The following is a 24468-nucleotide window of genomic DNA, read 5'->3' as shown; positions in this document are numbered from 1 at the left end:
AGGAGACTGAGAAACCTCGCCTACCAACCGCGCCGCTGGTGTAGTGGTATCATGCAAGATTCCCATTCTTGCGACCCGGGTTCGATTCCCGGGCGGCGCACATAGCTTTTTTAAGTTCTTTTTAATTATTTTTTCCTGAATTCCAAAGTACTTTATCCTGAATTCCAAAGTGCTTTATTTCACTTCCTGTACCTTTAATTACTTCAGCTTAACTCATTTAATTTTCCCGCCCCTGCAGAAGGCGCCCTGTTTCTCGATGCCCACATGTTCCTTTTCACCCTTCTTTTAATCCCTTTTAATAATGTTATTTTAACGCATTTGTTTTAAATTCCCTTAGTTTAAACACTTTTCTTTTAAACTTCTTTATTTTAACTACCTTATTTTAGTCCCTTTATTTTTATTGCTCCGCCCCAAGGCCTCTGTTGCTGGTCCCCACACGAACCTTTTCACCCCACTTTTAAACCCTTCCATTTTGATTCTTTAATTTTTAAATTATTCATTTATAATCCTTCTAATTATTAAATTTTAATTATTTTAGTAATCTTTCTTGTAGTCCCTGTATTTCATAAACTTTATTTCTGCATCCTGGTGCCCCATTCCCAATGCCCACATGCCACTTTTCACCGTGACTCTACTTTCAATTCTTTCATTTTTAATCCTGTAATTTTAAAACCCCCCCTTTTGAAACGCCTCTATTTTGACTCCTTTATCTCCTTACTTTTAACTCCTTTATTTTTATTTCTCAGCCCTGCTGTCCCCATTCCTGATGCCCCCATGTCCCTGACTCGCATATCCCTTTCCACCGCGGTTTTAACCCCTTTTAATTATTTCCATTTTAAGTCGTTAATTTTAAATTCTATTCTTTTAACACCTTCATTTTCACACCTTTACCGCCATTACCCCGCACTGACGCCCCCGTTGCCTTTGCCCGCCATCACCTTTTCACCCCGCTTTTAAGCCCTTTCCTTTTAACGCTTTTATTTTTAAGCCCTTTCTTTCAAACCCCTTCATTTCTCACCGCTTTATTTTCGAAACCCTTTATTTCAAATCCATTTCCACCGCTTCCACCGCCTGCCCCTCACGGCCGCGCATGCGCGGAGCGGCCGCGGCGGGCGGGCCGCGCGCCCCCGCGCCGTTCCCGCGCTCTGGCCGCGCACGCGCGTTCCCGCCCCCCCCCCCCCCCGGCCCCTCAGCCCGCCGCCATCTTGCGAGGAGCCGCCGCGGGACCGTCCGCCGGCGGGGCCGGCGCCGCTCGGGCTGCCCGGGCTGCCCAGGCCGCACGGGGCCGCCACGGCGGGCGGGAAGAGCCGGGGCGGGCGGCGGCGGCGCCATGGAGGATGAAATGCCCAAGACCCTGTGAGTGGGGAGGGGGCGAGACCGCCTATTGTTCCCGGCTCGGCGGGGAGGGGCGGCCCGGGGTCGCCTCACGGGCGGGCCCCTCAGGGCTCCGCCGCGCACCCTCAGCCGCCCGCAGCGCTGCGGGAGCCGGGGCTGAGGGGCAGCCCGGCTCCCGCGGTATTCCTGCCCTTTGCCCGGTCCCAGTGCTGGGCACCGCCGGCCTGCCCTCCGCTCCGGGCGTTCCCCCGGGCCTCCAGCGCACATCTGGAGGGACAGGGCTGTGTGCAAGCTGTGTGTCCCTTCCCCAGTACGTCCCAAGTCACATCTGGAGAGAAGAGGGCTCTGCAAGGTGTGTGCCCCTTCCCAGTCCGTGCCAGGTCACATCCGGAGGGAAGAGTGGTCAGGAAGGTGTGTCCCCCCTTCTCCTGGATAGAAAGGGGGTCTGCAAGGTGTGTGCCCCTCTCCTCAGTCCGTGCCAGGTCACATCCGGAGGGAAGGCAGTGTGGAAGGTGTCCCCCCTCCCTGCTACATCCACGCTCACATCCACAGGGAATGGGGCTCTGGAAGGTGTGTGTGCCCCCATGCCAGCCCGTGGCAGGGCACTGAGCCGGGATGATCCGAGTCCCTCCCTCCCCAAACCGTTCTGTGTCATTCTGGATGATCCCTGTAGGGTTTTGCCCCGGGGGCTGCCTTGGCACACAGCTGGAGCCCCACTGGCCTGCCCATGAATCCAAAGTGTTCAAAGCACTCTCTGAACCTGTTGCTTCCCACAGAGTGAGTTGGGAATTAGGAAGCCACGCCAGGGGGAGGTTTAGGTTGGATTTTAGCAGGAGGTGCTGCAGAGCCTGACTGTTGTGCACACCAGGCTGTGTTTCCCTCCTCCTGCCAGGCAGGTGTTACCTGGGGTGGCTTTCCCGTGTTTGGAGCAGGGAGATCAGGCTCCTCTCTTGCCATCCCACCCCTGGAAGCGTTGTGCAGCAGGCAGGACAGAGGGAGGGAATCATCCCAAGGTGAGGGAATGTTGTTGTGCTGCCCCTCCCCAGGGGCTGAGTGACCACAGGACAAGACCCCGACGTGCCTCAGCCCTGCTGTCCCGAGCACTGGGCACTCCCTGCCTCCCCAGCCCGCTGTTTTCCCACGTTTTGGGAGCTATTCCTGGCCTCTGCAAACACGGAGCGTCGCTGTGTTTATTTGGCAAGATGTTTTCCCCCATCCCAGGGCTCCTGAGGGGGGCCTGGTGGCCTGGGGAATGCAAATCCCTGTCCTGGAGCACGTCGGTGAGGCTGGACAGGAGCTGCAGGGACCCCGAGCCCTGCCTTCAAGCACAGCAGCAGCCAGGCTGGGGTTTCTGTGCCCCTCCCCGTGCCTCTGGGGCCGTGCAGGGAATTGTCACCAGCTGGGGTTCAGAAGGAGCAGAAAGTGCAGCTGGGGTTAGTGGGTGTTCAGTCTGTGCTCACACAAGGTTTCTGTGGGATTTCTGCCCCCTGGGTGTGGATTTTGGGGCTCCCTGAGCTGTGTGGCCCCCAAAGCCCCCTGCACCCTGTCCTGTCCTTCCTTAACACGTGGCAGTTGTTTTTCGGGAGCAGACTGCAGACACTCCTGGAAGGAGCTCCCTGGTTTTGCCTTTTCCTCCTGCCCCGTGGCAGTGAGGAAACTTCTCAGCAGTGCAGGAGTCTCACTGAGAGCCAGGCAATGTCTGTAAAGGTCTGTCTGCTGATTTTAAAACCCAATCCTGCCTCCTGCCTAAAAGTTGTTTTGATAATCAGCACCGAGCTCCTGGATGGGCCATTCCTGACAAAACTGTGACTGCTTCCCCCACAGGCAGAGCTTGGAGCACAGGCAGAGCTTGCATTTGCTGCAGGCTGTTTTCTGGCAGCCCCTTTGCCCCTCTGGGGGCACTGCAGGTGCACCAGGGTGCTGTCAGGGCTGGCATGAGCCCAGCATTCCCAGGTTTCCCACGAGCATTCCTGTGCAGGAGCTGTGGCTGCACCTGAGGTTTTCATAAAATCCCATGACTTGGGCTCAACAAAAACAACAAAAACAACAAGACCAGCCACCCGTGGTGGCCAAGGAGCCACAGTCCCAGGGGGAGTGGGGTTTGGGCTGGGTTGTGCTGGGGAGGCTGATCCCTGCCCCAGCGTGTGCCCTCGGGCACGTTGGCACTCGGCTGTTCCAGGCACATCTGGGCTCCCAGAACCTGAGGGCTTCTAAAGGAACCAGCAAAATGTTGTGGGGAACGTGGGCAAAGAACAAACCTGAGCTGCTGGGGCAGGGATGAGGGGCAGGGGTGTGCGAGCTGGGATCTCTGTACTGGGAAATCATAACAGGAACGTGGAAACTGGAGTTTCTGTACTGGGAGATCAGTGTGGGGAGATGGGAACTGGAATTTCTGTACTGGGAGATCAGTGTGGGGAGATGGGAACTGGAATTTCTGTACTGAGAGATCAATCAGTGTAGGGAGATGGGAACTGGAGTTTCTGTACTGGGAAATCAGTGTAGGGAGATGGGAACTGGAGTTTCTGTACTGGGAGATCAGTGTGGGGAGATGGGAACTGGAGTTTCTGTACTGGGAAATCAGTGTAAGGAGATGGGAACTGGGATTTCTGTACTGAGAGATCAATCTGTGTAGGGAGATGGGAACTGGAGTTTCTGTACTGGGAAATCAGTGCAGGGAGATGGGAACTGGAGTTTCTGTACTGGGAAATTGGTGTAGGGATATGGGAGCTGGAGTTTCTGTACTGAGAGATCAGTGTAGGGAGATGGGAACTGGAGTTTCTGTACTGGGAAATCAGTTTGGAAGGTCAAATTCATGGCGCCATGGAACCCTGGGATGGTTTGGGTGGGAAGGGACGTGAAACCCCTCCAGTGCCACCCCTGCCATGGCAGGGACACCTCCCCCTGTCCCAGGGTGCTCCAGGCCCTGTCCAGCCTGGCTGTGGACATTCCCAGGGATCAGGGATGGACACAGCTGCTCTGGGAATTCCATCCCAACATCCCCTCTCACCCAGCCCTCCGGCAGTGGGGAGCCATTCCCCCTTTCCCCATCCCTTCACCCCTGGTCCCGGGCCCCTCTGCAGGCTCCAGCGTGTCCCACACCCGTGTCCATGGCTGTGTTTGTCCCTTTGGTATGTGGGGAACCTCCAGCGTGTCCCACACCCGTGTCCATGCCCGTGTTTGTCCCCCAGGTACGTGGGGAACCTCTCCCGGGACGTGACCGAGGCTCTGATCCTGCAGCTCTTCAGCCAGATCGGGCCCTGCAAGAACTGCAAGATGATCATGGATGTAAGAGCCTGAGCCCTCTGCTTTCCCTGCTCCTCCTCAGCTGCTGCCTCCAGGCTGTGCCCCTGGCTCTGGGAATTCCCCTGGGAACCGGGCACAGCCACCTGAAATAAACCTGGAGGTGGCTTTGGCATCGTTCTGCATGTGCCTGCTGCTGAATTTAAAGATGGGTGGGCATGGAGAGGGACAGGGAGCTTGTTAAGGCAGGAGGGGGTTGCAAACGGGGCTTTAAAAATTCTCTACCATCCTTTACCGTTCTTTACAATTCTTTACCATTCTTTGCCATAATTATCCCTTTCTAAGGGAGAGTGAAAAGCTCTGGGAGTGTTGTTAGTCCCTGTAGGGACTGTCCAGGTGGGGCTGTTGAGGTGTCAGCAGCCAGGGCCTGGCTTTGTGTCCCTAGTCCTGGCTTTGTGTCCCTAATCCTGGGTTTGATTCCCCAATCCCAGCTCAGTGTCCCCAATCCCAGCTCAGTGTCCCCAGTCCCAGCTCAGTGTCCCCAATCCCAGCTGCTGTCCCCAATCCCAGCTCAGTGTCCCCAGTCCCAGCTCAGTGTCCCCATCCCAGCTCAGTGTCCCCATCCCAGCTGCTGTCCCCATCCCAGCTCAGTGTCCCCAGTCCCAGCTCAGTGTCCCCAGTCCCAGCTCAGTGTCCCCATCCCAGCTCAGTGTCCCCAGTCCCAGCTGCTGTCCCCATCCCAGCTGCTGTCCCCAGTCCCAGCTCAGTGTCCCCATCCCAGCTCAGTGTCCCCAGTCCCAGCTGCTGTCCCCATCCCAGCTGCTGTCCCCAGTCCCAGCTCAGTGTCCCCATCCCAGCTCAGTGTCCCCAGTCCCAGCTGCTGTCCCCATCCCAGCTGCTGTCCCCAGTCCCAGCTCAGTGTCCCCATCCCAGCTCAGTGTCCCCATCCCAGCTGCTGTCCCCATCCCAGCTCAGTGTCCCCATCCCAGCTCAGTGTCCCCATCCCAGCTGCTGTCCCCAGTCCCAGCTCAGTGTCCCCATCCCAGCTCAGTGTCCCCAATCCCAGCTGCTGTCCTGTCTCAGACAGCTGGCAATGACCCCTACTGCTTCGTGGAGTTCTACGAGCACCGGCACGCGGCCGCGGCGCTGGCTGCCATGAACGGCAGGAAGATAATGGGTAAGGTAAGCTGCCCTGCTGGGTGAGTCTGGGGCACAGGCTGTGCCAGGGGGCACCAGGGGAAATGCTGCACGTGCTGCAAATGGGGGACTGTGCCTTTGGGGCAGAGATCTCAGCGGGACACAGCTCAGAACAGGAGTTCAGGGTGTTGGGAGGAGGAGGAGGAATGCTGGGAGGAGTTCAGGGTGTTTGAGGGAGTTCTGGGTGTGGTGAGGAGGAGTTCAGGGTCATGGAGGAGTTCACAGTGTTGGAAGGAGTTCAGGGTATTTGGAGGAGTTCAGGGTGTTGGGAGTAGAAATTCAGTGTTGGGAGTAGAAATTCAGGGTGTTGGGGGGAGTTCAGAGGTTTGGGAGGGATAATTCAGGGTTTTGGAGGAGTTCAGGGCGTTGGGAGGAGCTGGGGATGTGGAGCTGGGAGGAGAATCACACAGCTCCAGAGGGGGGCTTGGAAGGCCCCTCTGGACATGGTCCTGTGCCAGAGCTCCTTCAGAGCAGGGCACAGGGGAGTGTCCAGGCAGGGTTTTGATGCCTGCTGGGAAGGAGCTTCCACAGCCTGTTCCAGGCCTCAAAGGAAAGTTTTCCTTCATATTTTCCTTCATATTTTCCTTCTTTTCCTCATATTCATTTCCTTTTCCTCATATTCCTCAGAATTTCCCATGTTTCAGTCCCTGCCCTGTCACTGGGCACCCCTGATCAGAGTGTCCCCATCCTCTTCACAATTCCCCTTGTGACACTGGGGGCCATTCCCTGTGTCCTGTCCCTCCATCCCCTGTCCCCAGTCCCTCCCCAGCTCTCCTGGAGCCCCTGCAGGCCCTGGAATGTGCTGGAAGCTCTCCCTGGAGACCCCCCAGAGCAGTTAATCTAGCCCTGTTAATTTGTTCTTAACAACTTAAAAACTTTCTCCCTAGAAAAGTGTCTTAAACTTGAGTTTTAACCCCAGCCTTGCCCTGTAGGGTCAGATTTGAGCACTGAGCTTTTGGGATTTGCCAAACCTGATGTGTGGTTGCCGTTTGCAGGAGGTCAAAGTGAACTGGGCCACCACCCCCAGCAGCCAGAAGAAAGACACCAGCAGTAAGTGTCACCTGTGCAAGTTGTGAAAGAGAAATGCAGCACACAGAGCTCTGTGGGAATGGTTTTGATTGGAATCCTAATTGTTTATTGTGTTTGTGTTAATTAAACTTCAGGGCAAATCTGATCTTTGCCATCACACAGCGTTCACAAGGTAATTGTGTCTTCTTAAACATCAAATTGTGGATCTCCAGGGTGTGCCTTGAAGCTAAGTTTGGGGTTTTTTGTTTGTTTTCCATTGAATTTTTATGGAAAAAATTCCATAAAATTCCCTTCCCTTTCCCTGTAGCATCAGGAAGGGATTTGGTGCAAATCTGTGACTATTTGCTGCCTGGGCAGTTGGCAATTAAAACCCAAAATGCCTCATTCTGTATCTTTGAGGCACATTGAGCATCTCCCTCAAGAGCATCCAGAAGGGTTCCATCACTCCCAGCAATTTCTGTGGGGAAATCCTTGGAATTTTAGGCTGGTGGGGCTAAACCCCATTGAGAGTTTGTGGCACAGCTCAGTCTGTGTCACACACTTGGATTGAGGTGGAGAACTCCTCAGTTCAGGCCTTTTGTGCCCGTTTCTCATCAGGAGGGGATCCCATTCCATCCTGACCCCCCAGTCCTCGTTCTCCCAGCCCTGGCACTGTCCCAGCTGGGCTTGGGGCACCCTGGGTGGTGGCAGGGCTGGCACGGGGTGGGTTTCACCCCCTTTCCACCCAACCACCCCAGGGTCCCACAGCACTGCTGCTGATCCCATCCCAGTGCTGGCACAGGGAGAGAGGGATTCTCCTGGGCACGGGGCACGTGAGGTGTGAATAGTCTCAGATTTGTGCAGTAGGTGCTGGCAGGCCTTAAAAACCTTAAAAAAATTGGAGATACAGATGTGTGTCCTTCAAATCACTGCCTTGTGGCACTGCCAAGCACAGGGGCTGTCAGGAGCAGCAGGATTCTGCTCTCCCTTCAGGAACAGCAGAATTCTGCTCTCCCTGTAGCATCCAGTATGGATTTCTGTGGTATTTAATACAATTTTTTGTGCTTTTTAATCATGTATTTTGAATAACAGCTGGAGTTTTAATAAAGGGGTTTTTAAGAAGAGTTTTTTTCCTCTGCTCAGAGGAAACCACTCTGTTCATCTTCAACCACTGAATCCTCCTTTCTCTTTTCCCCCAAAGACCATTTCCACGTCTTTGTGGGAGACCTCAGCCCCGAGATCACAACTGAAGACATCAAAGCAGCCTTTGCTCCCTTTGGAAGGATCTCGTGAGTGCTTTTTGGGGTCTCTGTCCTGAGTGGTGGCAGCTCTGTCGAGCGGGTGACGCTGTGGCACTGCAGGGAGCACACTCTGCTCTCACTTCTGCGTTTTTGGGGCCAGCCCCCCTTTTTGTGGAATTCATTTCCCTCAAAATGAGCCTTTTTTGGAGCACCCTGGGGAGCCCCACCTTGTCCTGAGGCCCCTCACGTTTATCCAGCCCCTCTGGGACAGGGAGCTGAGCTGTCCCAGCCAGGCAGGGACATTCCCAGGGAGGTGGCTCTGCCAGCCTGGCCCAATCCAATCATCTGAAATTTCAATCTCTCCCAATTTACAGCTGCCCTCAGCCCAAAAAGGGGGTAACAAACTGACCTGAGAATTAAATTCAGTTAACAGGCAACATATGCCTTTCAATTCCTACTTTTTCATTTTTATTTGTATTTTCCATTAATTTCTATGGAGCATTTGCAACAAGCAGTAGAATGTGTTGGCAAATAAATGAGAATTTAAAAGTTCCCTTTGTGCTTTAGGGACGCACGGGTGGTCAAGGACATGGCCACGGGCAAGTCCAAGGGCTACGGCTTCGTCTCCTTCTTCAACAAATGGGTGAGAGATCTATTTCCTTCCTCAAAAATGGATAAAAACCCTTATTGCCTTCTTAGTACATGGGGAAAATCCCTTCATTTCCTCCCTCGGTAAATGGGTAAAGTCCCTTCATTTTCCTCTTAATAAATGGGTGAAAAATCTTTATTTTCTTCCTCAAAAATGGGTGAGATCCCTTCATTTCCCTCTTGATAAATGGGTGAAATCCCTTCATTATTTCCTTCCTCAAAAATGGGTGAGATCCCTTCGTTTCCCTCTTCAGTAAATGGGGAAAATCCCTCCCTTTCCCTCTTAATAAATGGGTGAGAGATCTTTGTTTCCTTCCTCAAAAATGGGTGAGATCCCTTCGTTTCCCTCTTCAGTAAATGGGTAAAATTCCTTCATTTCCCTCTTAATAAATGGGTAAAATCCCTTATTTCCCTCTTAGTAAATGGGTGGAAGATCTTTATTTCCTTCCTCAAAAATGGGTGAGATCCCTTCGTTTCCCTCTTCAGTAAATGGGGAAAATCCCTCCCTTTCCCTCTTAATAAATGGGTAAAACCCCAACAATGGGGAGGGACCAGGGTGCTCCAGGCCCCATCCTGGGACACTCCAGGGTCACTCAGGAGGGCAGTGGGGTCACCCCCGTGGCCCTGTCCCACAGGAGGGGTGCCAGCAGTGGGGTCAGTGGGGTTTTTGTCTCCCTGTGTCCCCTGCAGGACGCCGAGAACGCCATCCAGCAGATGGGGGGGCAGTGGCTGGGGGGCCGGCAGATCAGGACCAACTGGGCCACCAGGAAACCTCCAGCTCCCAAGAGCACCTATGAGAGTAGGTGCCCACCCTGTGCCCTGCCAGCCCCTGGGGTGGGGGATCCCAGAGTTTTTGGGGTGGGAAGGACTCAGAGCCCATCCCACCCCACCCTGCCTCGGACAGGGACACCTTCCCCAATCCCAGGGTGCTCCCAGCCTGGCCTTGGACACCTGCAGGGGTGGAGCAGGCACAGCTGCTCTGGGAATTCCATCCCAGCCCCTGCCCACCTTCATTCCTTCCCAAAATCCCATTTAAATCTCCCTTTTCCCAGCTTGAACCATTCCCTGTGTCCTGTCCCTCCATCCCCTGTCCCCAGTCCCTCCCCAGCTCTCCTGGAGCCCCTGCAGGCCCTGGAGGGGCTCTGAGGTGTCCCTGTAAAGATCTGCAGGTCGTTCCCAGCAGCCCAGGACTGGAATCCCCCCAGTTCCCACGGCAGCCCTCTGGGAGCCCCGGCGCAATCTCTTGCAGGCAGCACCAAGCAGCTGTCCTACGACGAGGTGGTCACGCAGTCCAGCCCCAGCAACTGCACCGTGTACTGCGGGGGCGTCACCTCGGGCCTCACAGGTACGTGTGCCCCGCCCCGCCGGCCGCGCCCTGCCGCCGCGGGTGCCTCAGCTGCTGTCTGCCTGTCTGTCTGTCTGTCCTTCCTGCTCCAGAGCAGCTGATGCGCCAGACCTTCTCCCCCTTCGGGCAGATCATGGAGATCCGCGTGTTCCCGGACAAAGGCTACTCCTTCGTCAGGTGGGGGGGACGGGGGGGCTGGAGGGGTCCTGGGGGGGATAGGGGGGAGTGGGACTGGGGGGGATGGAGGGGTTCCAGGGGGGAGAGGGATGGGGAGGTCCCAATCAATATCCCAATAAATATTCCCTATCAATATCTCAGTCGGTATCCCAATCAATATTCCAATTAATACCCCAATCCATATCCCAGTCAATATCCCAATCCATATCCCAATCAATATTCCAATCCATTCCCCAATCAATACCCCAGTCAATATCCCAATCCGTACCCCAGTCTCTACCCAAATCAATAACCCAATCCATCTCCCAATCAATACCCTAGTCAATATCCCAATTCATCAATAACCCAGTCAATACCCCAATCCATACCCCAATCAATCCCCCAATCCATATCCCAATCCATTCCCCAATCAATCCCCCAATCAATACCCCAATCCATTCCCCAATCAATCCCCCAATCCATATCCCAATCCATACCCCAATCAATAACCCAATCCATACCCCAGTCCCTATCCCAATCAATATTCCAATCCATACCCCAGTCAATATCCCAATTAATCAATACCCCAGTCAGTACCCCAATCAATCCGTCTCCCTGGCGCAGGTTCAGTTCCCATGAGAGCGCTGCCCACGCCATCGTCTCCGTCAACGGCACCACCATCGAGGGCCACGTGGTCAAGTGCTACTGGGGCAAGGAGACCCCCGACATGGCCAGCCCGGTGCAGCAGGTCAGGCTGCTGCTAATTAACCACTGCTAATTGGCTGGGAGCTGGGCGTCACAGGGAGGGTGGACGGATGGATGGATGGATGGATGGATGGATGGATGGATGGATGGATGATGGATGGATGGATGATGGATGGATGATGGATGGATGGATGGATGATGGATGGATGGATGGATGATGGATGGATGATGGATGGATGGATGGATGGATGGATGGATGGATGGATGGATGGATGATGGATGGATGGATGGATGGATGGATGGATGGATGGATGGATGATGGATGGATGATGGATGGATGGATGGATGGATGGATGGATGGATGGATGGATGGATGGATGATGGATGGATGGATGGATGGATGGATGGATGGATCCATGGCTGGATGGATGGATGGATGGATGGATCCATGGCTGGATGGATGGATGGATGGATGATGGATGGATGGATGGGTGGATGATGGATGGATGGGTGGATGATGGATGGATGATGGCTGGATGGATGGATGGATGGATGGATGGATCCATGGCTGGATGGATGGATGGATGGATGGATGATGGATGGATGGATGGATGGATGATGGATGGATGATGGATGGATGGATGGATGGATGGATGATGGATGGATGATGGATGGATGGATGATGGATGGATGATGGATGGATGGATGATGGATGGATGGATGGATGGATGATGGATGGATGGATGATGGATGGATGGATGGATGGATGGATGGATGGATGATGGATGGATCCATGGATCCATGGCTGGCTGGCTGGATCCGTGGCTGGTCCCTGGGTGCCCTCCGCAGCCCGTGTCCGTGTGTCCGCAGGCCCAGCTGAGCTACCCGCCGGCCTACGGGCAGTGGGCTCAGTGGTACGGCGGTGCCCAGCTGGGCCAGTACGTGCCCAACGGCTGGCAGGTGCCCGCCTACGGCGTCTACGGGCAGGCCTGGAGCCAGCAGGGCTTTGGGTGAGTGCCAGCCCTTCCCATCCAGCTCTGTCCCTTGGGGAGGGTTCCTGTCCTCGTCCCCCGGCGGGCTGGGCCACCCCGAGAGTGACCCCCCGAGCCCTCCCCACAGCCTCCAGGCCTTGGTCAGGGATCCCCACGGGGTATTTCAGCAATTCCTAAAGGAGCTTTATTTAATTTAGCAATCCCTAAAGGATAATTTAACAATCCCTAAGGATATTTTCCCAATCCCTAAAGGGTTTTATTTAATTTCCCAGTCCCTAAAGGATATTTTTCCCCCCCAGGCAGAGCCAGCCCTGGCCCCATGGGTGCCTCCCCCGTTCAGCGTGCAGCTTTGTTAGCAATCCCTAAAGGATATTTTAGCAGTCCCTGGATGATTTTAATTGAATTTACCAATCTCTGAAGGATATTTTACCAATCCCTGAATGATTTTCCTCTCTCCCCAGGCAGAGCCAGCCCCCGGGGCCATGGGTGCCATCCCCGTTCAGCGTGCAGCTTTGTTAGCAATCCCTAATTGATTTTAATTAAATTTACCAATCCCCAAGGATATTTTACCAATCCCTAAAGGATATTTTACCAATCCCTAAATTATTTTAATTGAATTTCCCAATCCCCAAGGATAATTTCCCAATCCCTAAAGGCCATTTCTCTCCCCAGGCAGAGCCAGCCCCCAGCCCCATGGGTGCCTCCCCCGTTCAGCGTGCAGCTTTGTTAGCAATCCCTGGATGATTTAATTTAATTTCCCAGTCCCTACAGGATAATTTCCCAATCCCTAAGGGGTTTTTCCCAATCCCTAAAGGATATTTTCTCCCCCCCAGGCAGAGCCAGCCCCCAGCCCCGTGGGTACCACCTCCGTTCAGCGTGCAGCTTTGTTAGCAATCCCTAATTGATTTAATTTAATTTCCCAGTCCCTACAGGATAATTTCCCAATCCCCAAGGATAATTTCCCAATCCCTAAAGGCCGTTTCTCTCTCCCCAGGCAGAGCCAGCCCCCAGGGCCATGGGTGCCTCCCCCGTTCAGCGTGCAGCTTTGTTAGCAATCCCTAATTGATTCAATTTAATTTCCCAGTCCCTACAGGATAATTTCCCAATCCCCAAGGATAATTTCCCAATCCCTAAAGGATGTTTTCTCTCTCCCCAGGCAGAGCCAGCCCCCGGGGCCGTGGGTGCCTCCCCCGTTCAGCGTGCAGGGCCAGAACGGCGCCGTGCTGCCCCCCCAGCCCGGCTTCCGCGTGGGCTTCGAGACGCCCTGAGCCCCCCGTGGGCCCAGAGCAGCCCTGCTGGGCTGTCCCAGCTGTGCTCGGGGCGCTGCAGGGATCGCTGCCGCCCGCGGGCCGCGGCAGCGCTGCACAAAGCCATCCTTGGGGGGTTTTTTGGGGTTTTTTCGGGGTTTTCCCGCAGAAGAAGCCGCCCCCAAAGCGCGGGGGTGTGAGCTGCCGCCAGCCCACGCCCCTGCTGGGGAGGAGCCTCTCAAAGGAGGTTTTGTGCAAGAGAAATCCTTCGTTTACAGCTTTCCTGGCGGATCTCAGTGTGGTTTTCAGGGTTGGGTTTTTGCCTTATGCTGGGGAAAAGTCAAAGTAAACAAGAAATAAAATAAAAGTTTTTAAAAAGGGACTGGGAGGCGCCCAGCTCTCCCCACGTGAGCCAAGACTCCCACCCTGGGACAGCAGAATTCCTGTTGCTAAAACGTGACACATCCCTCCGGGGCTTGGTTGGGTTTTTTTAATTTTTTACTGATTTCTACATTTTCCTGTACTGATTCTGTAAAATACTGAGAGCAAATTGAAGAATTTTTGCACAACCTTCGGCCACTTTTGTATCTTTTCCTTATTTAAAGGTAGGACACGGAGCCTTTTGATGTGATTTATGCCTCAAGTCTTCATTTCTTTGTCCTTTTTTTGTGGATATGAGATGTCTCTTGGAATATAAAGTTTTTAATGCATTGTGTAAATCCCCTCCATAGCCCAGGTGTGTTTCACAAGGGAGTGAAGAGCTCCCCAGCCTGATCTGTCAGAGGCCAAAAAACGCCCTTTTTTATCCTACCTCTCGCCCAGCCTTTAAAATAAACCACAAAAAACTCACAAAAATGGAAAAAATACAAAAACTTTTTTTTTTAAAAAAAAAAGGAAAATGAAAAAACCGGAGCTGCTTGTGTGCTGTGTTTTGTCACGTGGTGGTGCGCTGGGGTTGAGGGGGGCGGGTGGAGCTGCTGGGATCTGGGGGGGAAATGAGTGGAATTTGGGGGGAAAAGGGAAAGTGGGGATTCTCGCCGCGGGGGCTGCTGGGAGTTGTAGTCCAAGCGGCCTAGAGGATTAAGTGCCTCCTTGGACTACAACTCCCGGCAGCCCCCGCGGTGCGCACGTGATGCCAGCGGGCCAATGGGAGCGCGCCGGTGGCGGAAGTTGAGCCCCTCTCACGGCGCCGCCGGCGGCGGTAACGGGGCCCGGGTACCGGGGCGGGCCCGGCGGCGGAGCTGACGTCACGGGCCGCGAGGGATGCTGGGAAACCCCGGCAAGCGCCGGTGAGGGGGGGCGAGACCCCCGGGGCTGGCCGTGAGAGGAGAGGGGCCTGCGGCTGAGGGGAGAGAGCCCGGGGTGAGGGGAGAGAGCCCCGGGTGAGGGGAGAGAGCCGGGGCTGAGGGGAGAGAGCCCGGGGTGAGGGGAGAGAGCCCCGGGGCTGAGGGGAGAGAGCCGGGGCTGAGGGGAGGTGGCACGGGGACTGCTGGGGTGGCACAGGAACTCTCAGGGTGGCACAGGATCTCTCAGGGTGTTCACTGAGGTGGCACAGGGCCTGTCAGGATGGCACAGGGGCTCTCAGGGTGGTCACTGAGGTGGCACAGGGTCCCTCTGGGTGGCACAGGGCCTGTCAGGGTGGCACAGGATCTCTTAGGGTGGCACAGGGTCCCTCAGGGTGGTCACTGGGGTGGCACAGGGACTCTTGGGGTGGCACAGGGTCCCTCAGGGTGGCACAAGGTCTCTCAGAATGGTCACTGGGGTGGCACAGGGGCTCTCAGGGTGGCACAGGGTCCCTCAGGGGTGGCACAGGGTCCCTCAGAGTGGCACAGGGTCTCTTAGGATGGCACAGGGTCTCTCAGGATGGTCACTGGGGTGGCACAGGGTCCCTCAGGGGTGGCACAGGGTCTCTTAGGATGGCACAGGGTCTCTCAGGATGGTCACTGGGGTGGCACAGGGTCCCTCAGTGTGGCACAGGGGTGGCACAGGGTGGTCACTGAGGTGGCACAGGGGCTCTCAGGGTGGCACAGGGTCCCTCAGGATGGTTACTGAGGTGACACAGGGCCTGTCAGAGTGGCACAGGGTCCCTCAGGGTGGTCGCTGGGGTGGCACAGCGTCCCTCAGGGGTGGCACAGGGTCTCTTAGGGTGGCACAGGGTCTCTCAGGATGGTCACTGGGGTGGCACAGGGTCCCTCAGGGGTGGCACAGGGTCTCTTAGGGTGGCACAGGGTCTCTCAGGATGGTCACTGGGGTGGCACAGGGTCTCTCAGTGTGGCACAGGGTCCCTCAGGGTGGTCACTGAGGTGGCACAGGGTCTCTCAGGATGGTCACTGGGGTGGCACAGGGTCTCTCAGGGTGGCACAGGGCCTGTCAGGGTGGCACAGTCCCTCAGGCTGTCACCGGCCCAGGCTGCCCCCGTGACCCTGTCCCGTCCCTCGGCAGCGCCATGGACCCGTGCCCGGGCCGGCCGCAGGCGCCGTCCTTCCTGTCGGACCTGGGCAAGGCCACGCTGCGCGGCATCCGCCGCTGCCCGCGCTGCGGCACCTTCAACGGCACGCGGGGGCTCAGCTGCAAGAACAAGGCGTGCGGCGCGGTGCTGCGGGCGGGCGCGCGCCGGGCGCCGGGCGCCGACGCCGTGCGCCTGCTGAGCGGCGCCCACGGGCAGCTCTACTCGGTGCGCCAGCGCCAGCGCCGCTGCTTCGTGCAGCTCGGCGTGCCCCCGCTGCCGGCGCAGAGCCCCGAGGGCGCCCTGGCGGCCCCGCTCAGCTCGGGGCGCTGCCACGCGCCCGCCTGCGCCGCGGCGGCCGCCGGCGGGCAGTGCCAGCACCTGAAGCTGGCGCTGGGCTGCCAGGCCGAGGCCACGCCGCTGCCGCTGAAGAGCTCGGTGCTGGGCGCCGTGCAGGCGCCCGCCGAGGCCAAGCGCCGCCTGTGGGAGCTGGCCACCGAGCCCACGGGGCCGCTGGTGCAGCGCGTCACCAAGAGCGTGCTGGTGGTCAAGTGCCAGGCCAGCCCGCGGCACAGCCTGGGCTACCTGCACGCCAGCTTCGGGCAGCGGCGCTTCTCCTGCGCCTGCCGCGCGCCCGGGCACGGCCGCGCCCGCGGGGACAGGGACCAGGAGGAGGAGGAGGAGGAGGAGGAGGAGGAAGAGTCGCCCCCCGCGCGCTGCGTGCACTTCCTGGCCTGCATCTGCGCCTTCGCCAGCGACGAGAGCCTGGCCCAGGAGTTCTCCGAGTTCCTCGCCGCCGACGGCAGTGGTGGGGCACCCTAAAAACCAGCCTGGGCTCTCCCCGCGGCCACTCCCTGCCCCCAGAACGGTTCCAGACCTTTCCATGGGTCACACATCCCCCACCCTGGGGCTGGGTTGGTGCTGCCCCGTGCTGCTGTGGGCACGGAGCTCCACGGGGAGCCATTCCCACTGGGTGGGGTCCTTGTCCGGGCTGGGAGCTCTGAACCCCTTCCCAGGGCAAACTCTGGGGTCCATCCCCCAAATCCCCTCCCACAGCAGGAATATCTGGGGTTCATTCCCCCCAAATCCCACAGCAGGAATATCTGGGGTTTATTCCCTAAATTCCACAGCAGGAGTATCTGGGGTCCATTCCCCCCAAATCCCACATCAGGAATATCTGGGGTTTGTTCCCTGTGAACCCACAGCAGGAATATCTGGGGTTCATTCCAAAAATCCCACAGCAGGAATATCTGGGGTTCATCCCCCAAATCCTCTCCACAGCAGGAGTATCTGGGGTTCATTCCCCCCAAATCCCACATCAGGAATATCTGGGGTTCATCCCCCTGAACTTACATCAGGAATATCCGGGGCTCACCCCCTTAAGGAGGTTCTGCACCCCAAAAGCTGCACCCCAATAACCCCACCCAGCCCAAGGTGCAAACCACAGTGGGAGTGGGATGAAACCCCCCCTCCCCTCCGAAGGAGCCTCCTGGGAGGGTGGGGGGATTTTGGGGTTCTGGGGGTCCCCGTGTCCCCCAGCGTCCCCGTGGCTGGTGGCTGGGCTGTGTTTAGGGACAGTCCTTGTGTCCCCAGGGCTGAAGGGCACGGTGATCCCGCAGCTGCTCCGTGGCCCCGGCCCCGCGGCACGGGCCCGGGGGGCAGCGGCTGCCAAGGCCAAGAGGAGGAGGAAGGACCTGGGGCCAGGTGAGTGTCGCGGGGAGGGCTGGGGGCTCTGACCCCCCCGGGCAGCTCCGGGGGTCAGATCCAGCTGTGGAACCCCTGGAGCAGCTCCGGGGTTCAGATCCAGCTGTGGAACCCCTGCAGCAGCTCCAGGCCTTAGTGACAGTGGGTGACCGTGGGTGACAGTCCCTCCCTCAGGCCCGCAGGTGCCCGGGCCCCTCCTGGCTCCAGACCCAGCTCATCCCAGCCCCAGGAGGAGCAGCCTGAGGAAGCTGCCCGTCGTCTCCTCCTCACCTTCCTCATCCTCCTCCTCCTCACTGAAGAGACACGGTGAGCCCTGGGGCACTGCCAGCTCGGGGTGGGCACAGGTGGAGGGGGATTTTGGGAAGGAATTCCTGGTGTGAGGGTGGGCAGGGCTGGGATGGGATTCCCAGAGCAGCTGGGATCCCTGGCAGTGCCAAGGCCAGGCTGGAGCCCCCTGGGGCAGGCGGAGGTGTGGGACCCATGGTGGGACCAGATGAGCTTTGGGGTCTCCTCCAGCTCCAGCCATTCCAGGACTCCATGGGTGAGGTTTGGGGCACGGTGACATGGCAGTGTCCCCTCCCAGAGCTCTGGGGTGATGTCTGGGGCGCAGTGATGTTCCAGTGTCCCTTCCTGTCCCCTCAGGCTGTCCCCAGGCGCTGGATGAGTCCCAGGTGTCCCTGTCCTTCCAGGAGTGGCTGGGCAGTGTCACAGAGCGCATCCACCAGACCATGCACTACCAGTTTGAGGGTGAGAGTTTGGGACCCCCAGCCCCCTCCCTGTGACCCCAAAACAGTGACAGCCTCCAAATCCCAGCTGTTTCCCTGGGAATTCCCCCAGTGCTGACCCCCTGAGCCACAGGGACACTTTGGGGTGACAATTTGAGACCCGCATTCTCCTCCCAGTGACCCCAAAACAGCGTCAGCCTCCAAATCCCAGCCGTTTCCCTGGGAATTCCCCCAGTGCTGACCCCCTGAGCCACGGGGACGCTTTGGGGTGACAGCTGGGGACCCCCAGCCCCGGCTGAGCCCGCCGTGCCCCGCAGGCCGCCCGGAGCCCCTGGTGTTCCACATCCCCCAGGCGTTCTTCGAGGCGCTCCAGCAGCGCATCTCCAGCGGCAGCGGCAAGAAGAGGCTGCCCAACTCCACCACGGGTGAGGAAAAAGGGGAAAACACCCCAAAAACAAAGGGGAAAGCCTGCTGGGAGCTGTGTGGGGCAGGGAGCCAGGGCACGGAGAGGATTCCGGGGTTTTTGTTGGGTGCTGGGGAGGGGGAGATGGAAAATGGGAGGGAAGGGGAAATAAAAGGGGAAAATAAAGGGGAAGGATGGGGGGGAAATAAAGGGGGGGAAAGAGGTGGGGAAAAATAAAGGGGGGAAAATAGAGGGAGGAAAAATAAAGGGAGGGGGGGAAAATAAAAAAAATAAAGGGGGGAAAAAGGGGGGGAATAAAGGGGGAGAGGGGGATGGAAAAATAAAGTGGGGGGAAATAAAGGGGAAAGATAGGGGAAATAAAGGGGGGAAATAAAGGGGGGAAATAAAGGGGGAAGTTAGAGGGAGGAAAAATAAAAGGGGGGGAAATTAAAAAAATAAAGGGGGGAAAAAGAGGGGGGAATGAAGGGGGAAAGGGGGATGGAAAAATAAAGGGGGGAAAAATAAAGGGGGGAAAGAGGTGGGGGAAAAAAGGGGAAAAAGGATGGAAAAATAAAGGGGGGGGAAAGTAAAGGGGGAAAGGGGGATGGCAAATTAAAGGGGGGAAGAGGTGGGGAAAAAAATAAATGGGGAGAAAAGGGGTGTAAAAATGAAGAGGGGGAAACATGGAAAAATAAAGAAGGGGAAAATAAAGGGGGAAAGAGGCGGTGGGGGGAATAAAGGGGGACAAAAGGAGTGGAAGGAGAGGAAAAGTGAAGAGGGCTGATAAAACCAAAGGGGACAATAAGAGAGGGGAAGATGAAAGGGGCCGGAGCCCCCCGAGCCCCTCCCCAATCCCTCCCCGACCCCTCCCGCAGCCTTCGTGCGCCGGGACGCGCTGCCCCTGGGCACCTTCTCCAAGTACACCTGGCACATCACCAACGTCCTGCAGGTCAAGCAGATCTTCGACACGCCCGAGGTAAGGCCGGGACCCCCCTCCGCGGCCCCCCAGCCCCGCGGGGCCGGCCCTGAGCGCTGCCCGGCCCGCAGGTGCCGCTGGAGATCACCCGGAGCTTCGTGCAGAACCGCGACGGCTCCTACGAGCCCTTCCGCAGCCCCCGCGTGGAGGTGGAGAGCCTGCCCGAGGGGCTGGGCCCCCGCGAGAGGCAGCCCCCGCTGCGGCCCCTGGAGCTGCAGACCTTCCTCAAAGTCGGTGAGGCCCGGGGGGCGCGGGGGGAGCCCAGAACTGCCCCGGGAGGGGAGGGGTGGGACCCCAAAAGAGCCCTAAAAAGGGCAGGGTGGGACCCCAAAACAGCCCTGGGAAGGGCAGGGTGTGGGACCCCAAAAAAGCCCCAAAAAGGGCAGGGTGGGACCCCAAAACTTGCCCCAGGAAGGGCAGGGTGGGACCCTAAAACTGGCCCTAGAAAGGGCAGGGTGGGACCCCAAAAGAGCCCCAAAAAGGGCAGGGTGGGACCCCAAAACCCTCCTGGGAGGTCCCAACTCTCCATAGGACTGGGGGGACACAAACACCCCTGGGGGTGCAAGGGAGGGGACAGGGGGGTTCAGGGGTTGGTGGGGGGGCTTCAAGGGATGGAGAAAAGGGGTCCATAGGTTGGGGGGACACAAAACACCCCTGGGGGCTCAAAGGGAGGGGAAAGGGGGGGTCGGGGTTGGGGGTTTCAAGGAAGGGAAGAAAGGGGGGCGTCCCAGAAAGGGGGGGTCCCAGAGGTGGGGGGGCTTCAAGGGATGGGAAAAGGGGGGGTTCCAAAGGGTTGGGGGGGGTTCCAAAGGGTTGGGGGTTTCAGGGAAGGGAAAAGGGGTGGTTCCATGGGGTTGGGGGGTTCAGGGACTGGAAAAGAGGGGGTTCCATGGGGTTGGGGGGTTCAGGGAGGGGCAGCAGGGGGGGTTCCAAAGGTTTTGGGGGGTCGGGGAGGGCAGCAGGGCTGCAGCCGCGCCGCCGTGCCCCCCCAGGCCACACGTCCCCCTCGCAGAAGGAGCCCACGCCCTTCACCATCGAGTGGATCCCCGACATCCTGCCCCGCTCCCGCCTGGGCGAGCTGCGCCTCAAGTTCCAGTACGGGCACCACGGGGGGCCCCGGCAGCCCCCCGGCCGCGGGACCCCCCCCCCCGGAGCCGCCCCCGCTGCCCCTGCCCCCCCTGGGCACCATCGCCTTCCCCTGAGCCCCCCAAAAAGGGGCGGGGGGCTCGGGGCGGGGGCGGCGCCCCCAGAATAAACCAGCACCACCCCACGGGGCTGAGCGTGTGTGGGGGAAAGGGGGACCCCAAAACGGGGGGGGGACCTGGGAGACCCCCAGAACGGGGAGGGGGAAAGGGGGGAAACCTGGGAGACCCCAGAATGGGGGGGTGTAAGGGGGAAGGGAGCTGGGAGAGCCCCACAAGGCTCCCAGTCGGCACCAAGGAGCTCCCAGTTGCTCCCAGTAAGCGCTCACGAGGCACCCAGGTGGCTTCGGGGGTCCCCGGGACCCCCCGTGCTCCCAGTCCCCCCAGTATATTCCCGGTATATTCCCGGTATATCCCCAGTATATTCCCCGTATATCCCCAGTACATTCCCAGTATATTCCCCGTATATCCCCAGTACATTCCCAGTATATTCCCAGTACATTCCCAGTACATTCCCAGTACATTCCCAGTATATCCCCAGTATATCCCCAGTGTATCCCCAGTATATCCCCAGTATATCCCCAGTACATTCCCAGGACATTCCCAGTACATTCCCAGTATATCCCCAGTACATTCCCAGTGTATTCCCAGGACATTCCCAGGACATTCCCAGTATATTCCCAGTATATCCCCAGTACATTCCCAGGACATTCCCAGTATATCCCCAGTACATTCCCAGGACATTCCCAGTATATTCCCAGTATATCCCCAGTACATTCCCAGGACATTCCCAGTATATTCCCAGTATATCCCCAGTACATTCCCAGGACATTCCCAGTATATTCCCAGTATATCCCCAGTACATTCCCAGGACATTCCCAGTATATTCCCAGTATATCCCCAGTACATTCCCAGGACATTCCCAGTACATCCCCAGTACATTCCCAGGACATTCCCAGTGTATCCCCAGTACATTCCCAGTACATTCCCAGTATATCCCCAGTATATTCCCCATATATCCCCAGTACATTCCCAGTGTATCCCCAGGACATTCCCAGTATATTCCCAGTATATCCCCAGTACATTCCCAGTGTCCCCAGTGCCCCCGCGCTGGCCTCCCTCCGCCAGGGGGCGCTGCCGCCCCCCCCCCACCCCCGGCCAAGATGGCGGCGGCCGCGCTGCGGGTGAGGGGAGAGCGGGAACGGGGGAAAAACACCGGGAACGGGGGAAATACCGGGAATGGGGGACAACACCGGGAATGGGGGAAAACACCGGGAATGGGGGACACTGGGGGTGGGGGTGACGCGGGACACCGGGTTTGGGGACAGCGGGACGCGCACGCTGAGGGTGGCGGGCGGAGGGAAGAGGCCCAGGGCTGTGGTGGCCCTGGGGACAGGCCACAGCTGTGGGGTCACCGGCACTGCTCCCGGGCTGTTCCCGTGCCAGCCCTGGGGCCCGGGGTGTGCCCTGCCAGCCGTGCCAGCCCTGGGGCCCGGGGTGTGCTCTGCCAGCCGTGCCAGCCCTGTCCCCCGTGCAGGTCCTTCCCCGCGCCCTCCGTGTCCCCAGCGCCGCCCGGCAGCTCCACAGCAGCCCCGTGTGCCTCAAGGTGAGCCCTCGGGGACCCCGCGGCCATGCCCCCTGTCCCCTGACACACTGTCCCCTGTCCCTGCTGTCCCCCTGTCCCCGGGGTCCCTGTGTCCCCTGACCCCACTATCCCATGTCCCCATATCCCCTGTCCCTCTGTCCCCTGACACTGCTGTCCCCATATCCCTGTGTCCCCTGTCCTGTCCCCTGACCCTGCTGTCCCTGTGTCCCCGTGTCCCCTGACCCCGCTGTCCCCCTGTCCCCTGTCCCCCATCCCCTGACCCTGCTGTCCCCCTGTCCCCGTGTCCCCCTGTCTCCTGTCCTGTCCCCCTGTCCCCGTGTCCCCCGTCCCCTGACCCTGCTGTCCCCCTGTCCCATCCCCTGACCCTGCTGTCCCCGTGTCCCCCGTCCCCTGACCCCCCTGTCCCCTGTCCCCATGCCCTGACCCCGGTGTCCCCCTGTCCCCCTGTCCTGTCCCCCTGTCCCATCCCCTGACCCTGCTGTCCCCCTGTCCCCGTGTCCCATCCCCTGACCCTGCTATCCCCCTGTCCCCTGTCCCATGCCCTGACCCCGCTGTCCCCGCAGGCGCGGGCGGCGCGGGTGCGCGCGGGCAAGGGTGACAAGATGGTGACGTACGAGCAGGCACACGCCCCGCAGCACATCGGGCACCGCAAGGGCTGGCTGTCCCTGCACACCGGTGAGTGACACGGGACGGGGGACCCAGTGCCACTCGTGCCACCTGTGCGTCACCGGGGAACCTGCGTGGCGAGGCAGGTCTGGCACAGCAGGGGTCACTCAGTGCCACCAGTGCCACCCGTGTGTCACCAGTGCCCCCTGTGTCCCCAGGTAACCTGTGTGGCGAGGCGGGCGCGGCGCCCCGTGCCCTCGAGGACGCGTTCCTGCGCCGCTTCCTGGCCGGGACGTTCCCGGGGCTGCTGGCGGACGAGGCGGTGCTGAAGCGGCGCGGGAACCTGCTGGTGATCTGTGCCCTGCTGGCGCGGGCACTGCCGCCCCACAAGCTCTACTTCCTGCTGGGCTACGCCGAGACCCTGCTGGGCCACTTCTACAAGTGCCCCGTGCGCCTGGAGCTGCAGACCGTGCCCGCCCGCGTGCCCTACAAGTTCATCTAGGGTGAACCTGTGTTCCTAAAAACCATAATGTTCCTAAAAACCATCAGTGTTCCTAAAGCACTGCCTTGGGATGTGCCCTACAAGTTCATCTAGGGTGAACCTGTGTTCCTAAAAACCATAATGTTCTAAAAACCATCAATGTTCCTAAAGCACTGCCTTGGGATGTGCCCTACAAGTTCATCTAGGGTGAACCTGTGTTCCTAAAAAACATAAATGTTCCTAAAAACCATCAGTGTTCCTAAAGGACTGCTCTGGGATGTGCCCTACAAGTTCATCTAGGGTGAACCTGTGTTCCTAAAAACCATAATGTTCCTAAAAAACATAAATGTTCCTAAAAACCATCAGTGTTCCTAAAGGAGTGCTCTGGGATGTGCCCTACAAGTTCATCTAGGGTGAACCTGTGTTCCTAAAAACCATAATGTTCCTAAAAACCATCAGTGTTCCTAAAGCACTGCCTTGGGATGTGCCCTACAAGTTCATCTAGGGTGAACCTGTGTTCCTAAAAACCATAATGTTCTAAAAACCATCAATGTTCCTAAAGCACTGCCTTGGGATGTGCCCTACAAGTTCATCTAGGGTGAACCTGTGTTCCTAAAAAACATAAATGTTCCTAAAAACCATCAGTGTTCCTAAAGGACTGCTCTGGGATGTGCCCTACAAGTTCATCTAGGGTGAACCTGTGTTCCTAAAAACCATAATGTTCCTAAAAAACATAAATGTTCTTAAAGGAATGCTCTGGGATGTGCCCTACAAGTTCATCTAGGGTGAACCTGTGTTCCTAAAAACCATAATGTTCCTAAAAAACATAAATGTTCCTAAAAACCATCAGTGTTCCTAAAGGAACTCCTAAAGGAGTGCTCTGGGATGTGCCCTACAAGTTCATCGAGGGTGAACCTGCAGTCGGCCCCAAAAACCATAAATGTTCCTAAAAACCCATAAATGTTCCTAAAGGAGTGCTCTGGGATGTGCCCTACAAGTTCATCTGGGAATAAGCCCATAAATGTTCCTAAAAAACCTATAAATGTTCCTAAAAACCATCAATGTTCCTAAAGGAGTGCTCTGGGATGTGCCCCACAGGTTCATCTAGGGAATAAACCCATAAATGTTCCTAAAAACCAGTAAGCGGCCCTAGAAACCCTATAAATGTTCCTACAGGATTGCTCTGGGGTATCCTCAGTGTCCCCACAGTGTCCCTGTGCCCCACATGGCCTTGTGTCCTCAACATTCCTGTGTCCCACACACTG

General features: G+C 57.7%; 3 protein-coding genes and 1 non-coding gene across 15 annotated transcripts; all 4 read left to right on the top strand.

Moving 5' to 3' along the window:
* Positions 1-29: 29 nt before the first annotated feature.
* TRNAG-CCC (transfer RNA glycine (anticodon CCC)) lies at positions 30-100 on the top strand. Its single transcript has one exon. It is a non-coding gene; the product is annotated as a tRNA-Gly (tRNA).
* A 1096-nt stretch (positions 101-1196) lies between these two features.
* Positions 1197-14026, top strand: TIA1 (TIA1 cytotoxic granule associated RNA binding protein). 11 transcript variants are annotated; one of them, XM_064400427.1, is made up of 13 exons: positions 1197-1356; positions 4524-4620; positions 5659-5752; positions 6768-6822; positions 6936-6973; positions 7982-8069; positions 8589-8664; positions 9360-9468; positions 9919-10014; positions 10107-10191; positions 10795-10918; positions 11746-11885; positions 13024-14026. In XM_064400427.1, the coding sequence occupies exons 1-13, from the start codon at positions 1331-1333 to the stop codon at positions 13133-13135; spliced, it is 1140 nt and encodes a 379-aa protein (XP_064256497.1). In that variant the 5' UTR covers positions 1197-1330; the 3' UTR covers positions 13136-14026. The 11 variants fall into 11 exon arrangements, with proteins under 11 accessions (XP_064256497.1, XP_064256496.1, XP_064256502.1 ...); XM_064400426.1 differs by having other exon boundaries at positions 11725-11885; XM_064400432.1 differs by lacking the exon at positions 13024-14026 and adding an exon at positions 12701-13016 and having other exon boundaries at positions 11725-11885.
* Positions 14027-14262: 236 nt separating this feature from the next.
* C28H2orf42 (chromosome 28 C2orf42 homolog) lies at positions 14263-20653 on the top strand. 2 transcript variants are annotated; one of them, XM_064400521.1, is made up of 9 exons: positions 14263-14403; positions 15557-16368; positions 17154-17264; positions 17439-17570; positions 17907-18011; positions 18342-18414; positions 19268-19368; positions 19440-19602; positions 20381-20653. In XM_064400521.1, the coding sequence occupies exons 1-9, from the start codon at positions 14378-14380 to the stop codon at positions 20568-20570; spliced, it is 1713 nt and encodes a 570-aa protein (XP_064256591.1). In that variant the 5' UTR covers positions 14263-14377; the 3' UTR covers positions 20571-20653. The 2 variants fall into 2 exon arrangements, with proteins under 2 accessions (XP_064256591.1, XP_064256590.1); XM_064400520.1 differs by having other exon boundaries at positions 18307-18414; positions 20361-20653.
* Positions 20654-21630: 977 nt separating this feature from the next.
* On the top strand, positions 21631-24346 carry MRPS24 (mitochondrial ribosomal protein S24). Its single transcript, XM_064400535.1, has 4 exons — positions 21631-21694; positions 22048-22116; positions 22680-22791; positions 22941-24346. Exons 1-4 carry the CDS (start codon positions 21674-21676, stop codon positions 23222-23224), a joined length of 486 nt encoding a protein of 161 aa, XP_064256605.1. The 5' UTR covers positions 21631-21673; the 3' UTR covers positions 23225-24346.
* The last annotated feature ends 122 nt before the right edge of the window (positions 24347-24468 follow it).

This window comes from Passer domesticus, chromosome 28, assembly GCF_036417665.1.
Source record: "Passer domesticus isolate bPasDom1 chromosome 28, bPasDom1.hap1, whole genome shotgun sequence".
Classification (NCBI taxonomy): domain Eukaryota; kingdom Metazoa; phylum Chordata; class Aves; order Passeriformes; family Passeridae; genus Passer; species Passer domesticus.
The sequence above is the reverse complement of the archived record's forward strand: the minus strand, read 5'-3'. Positions and strand labels throughout refer to the sequence as shown.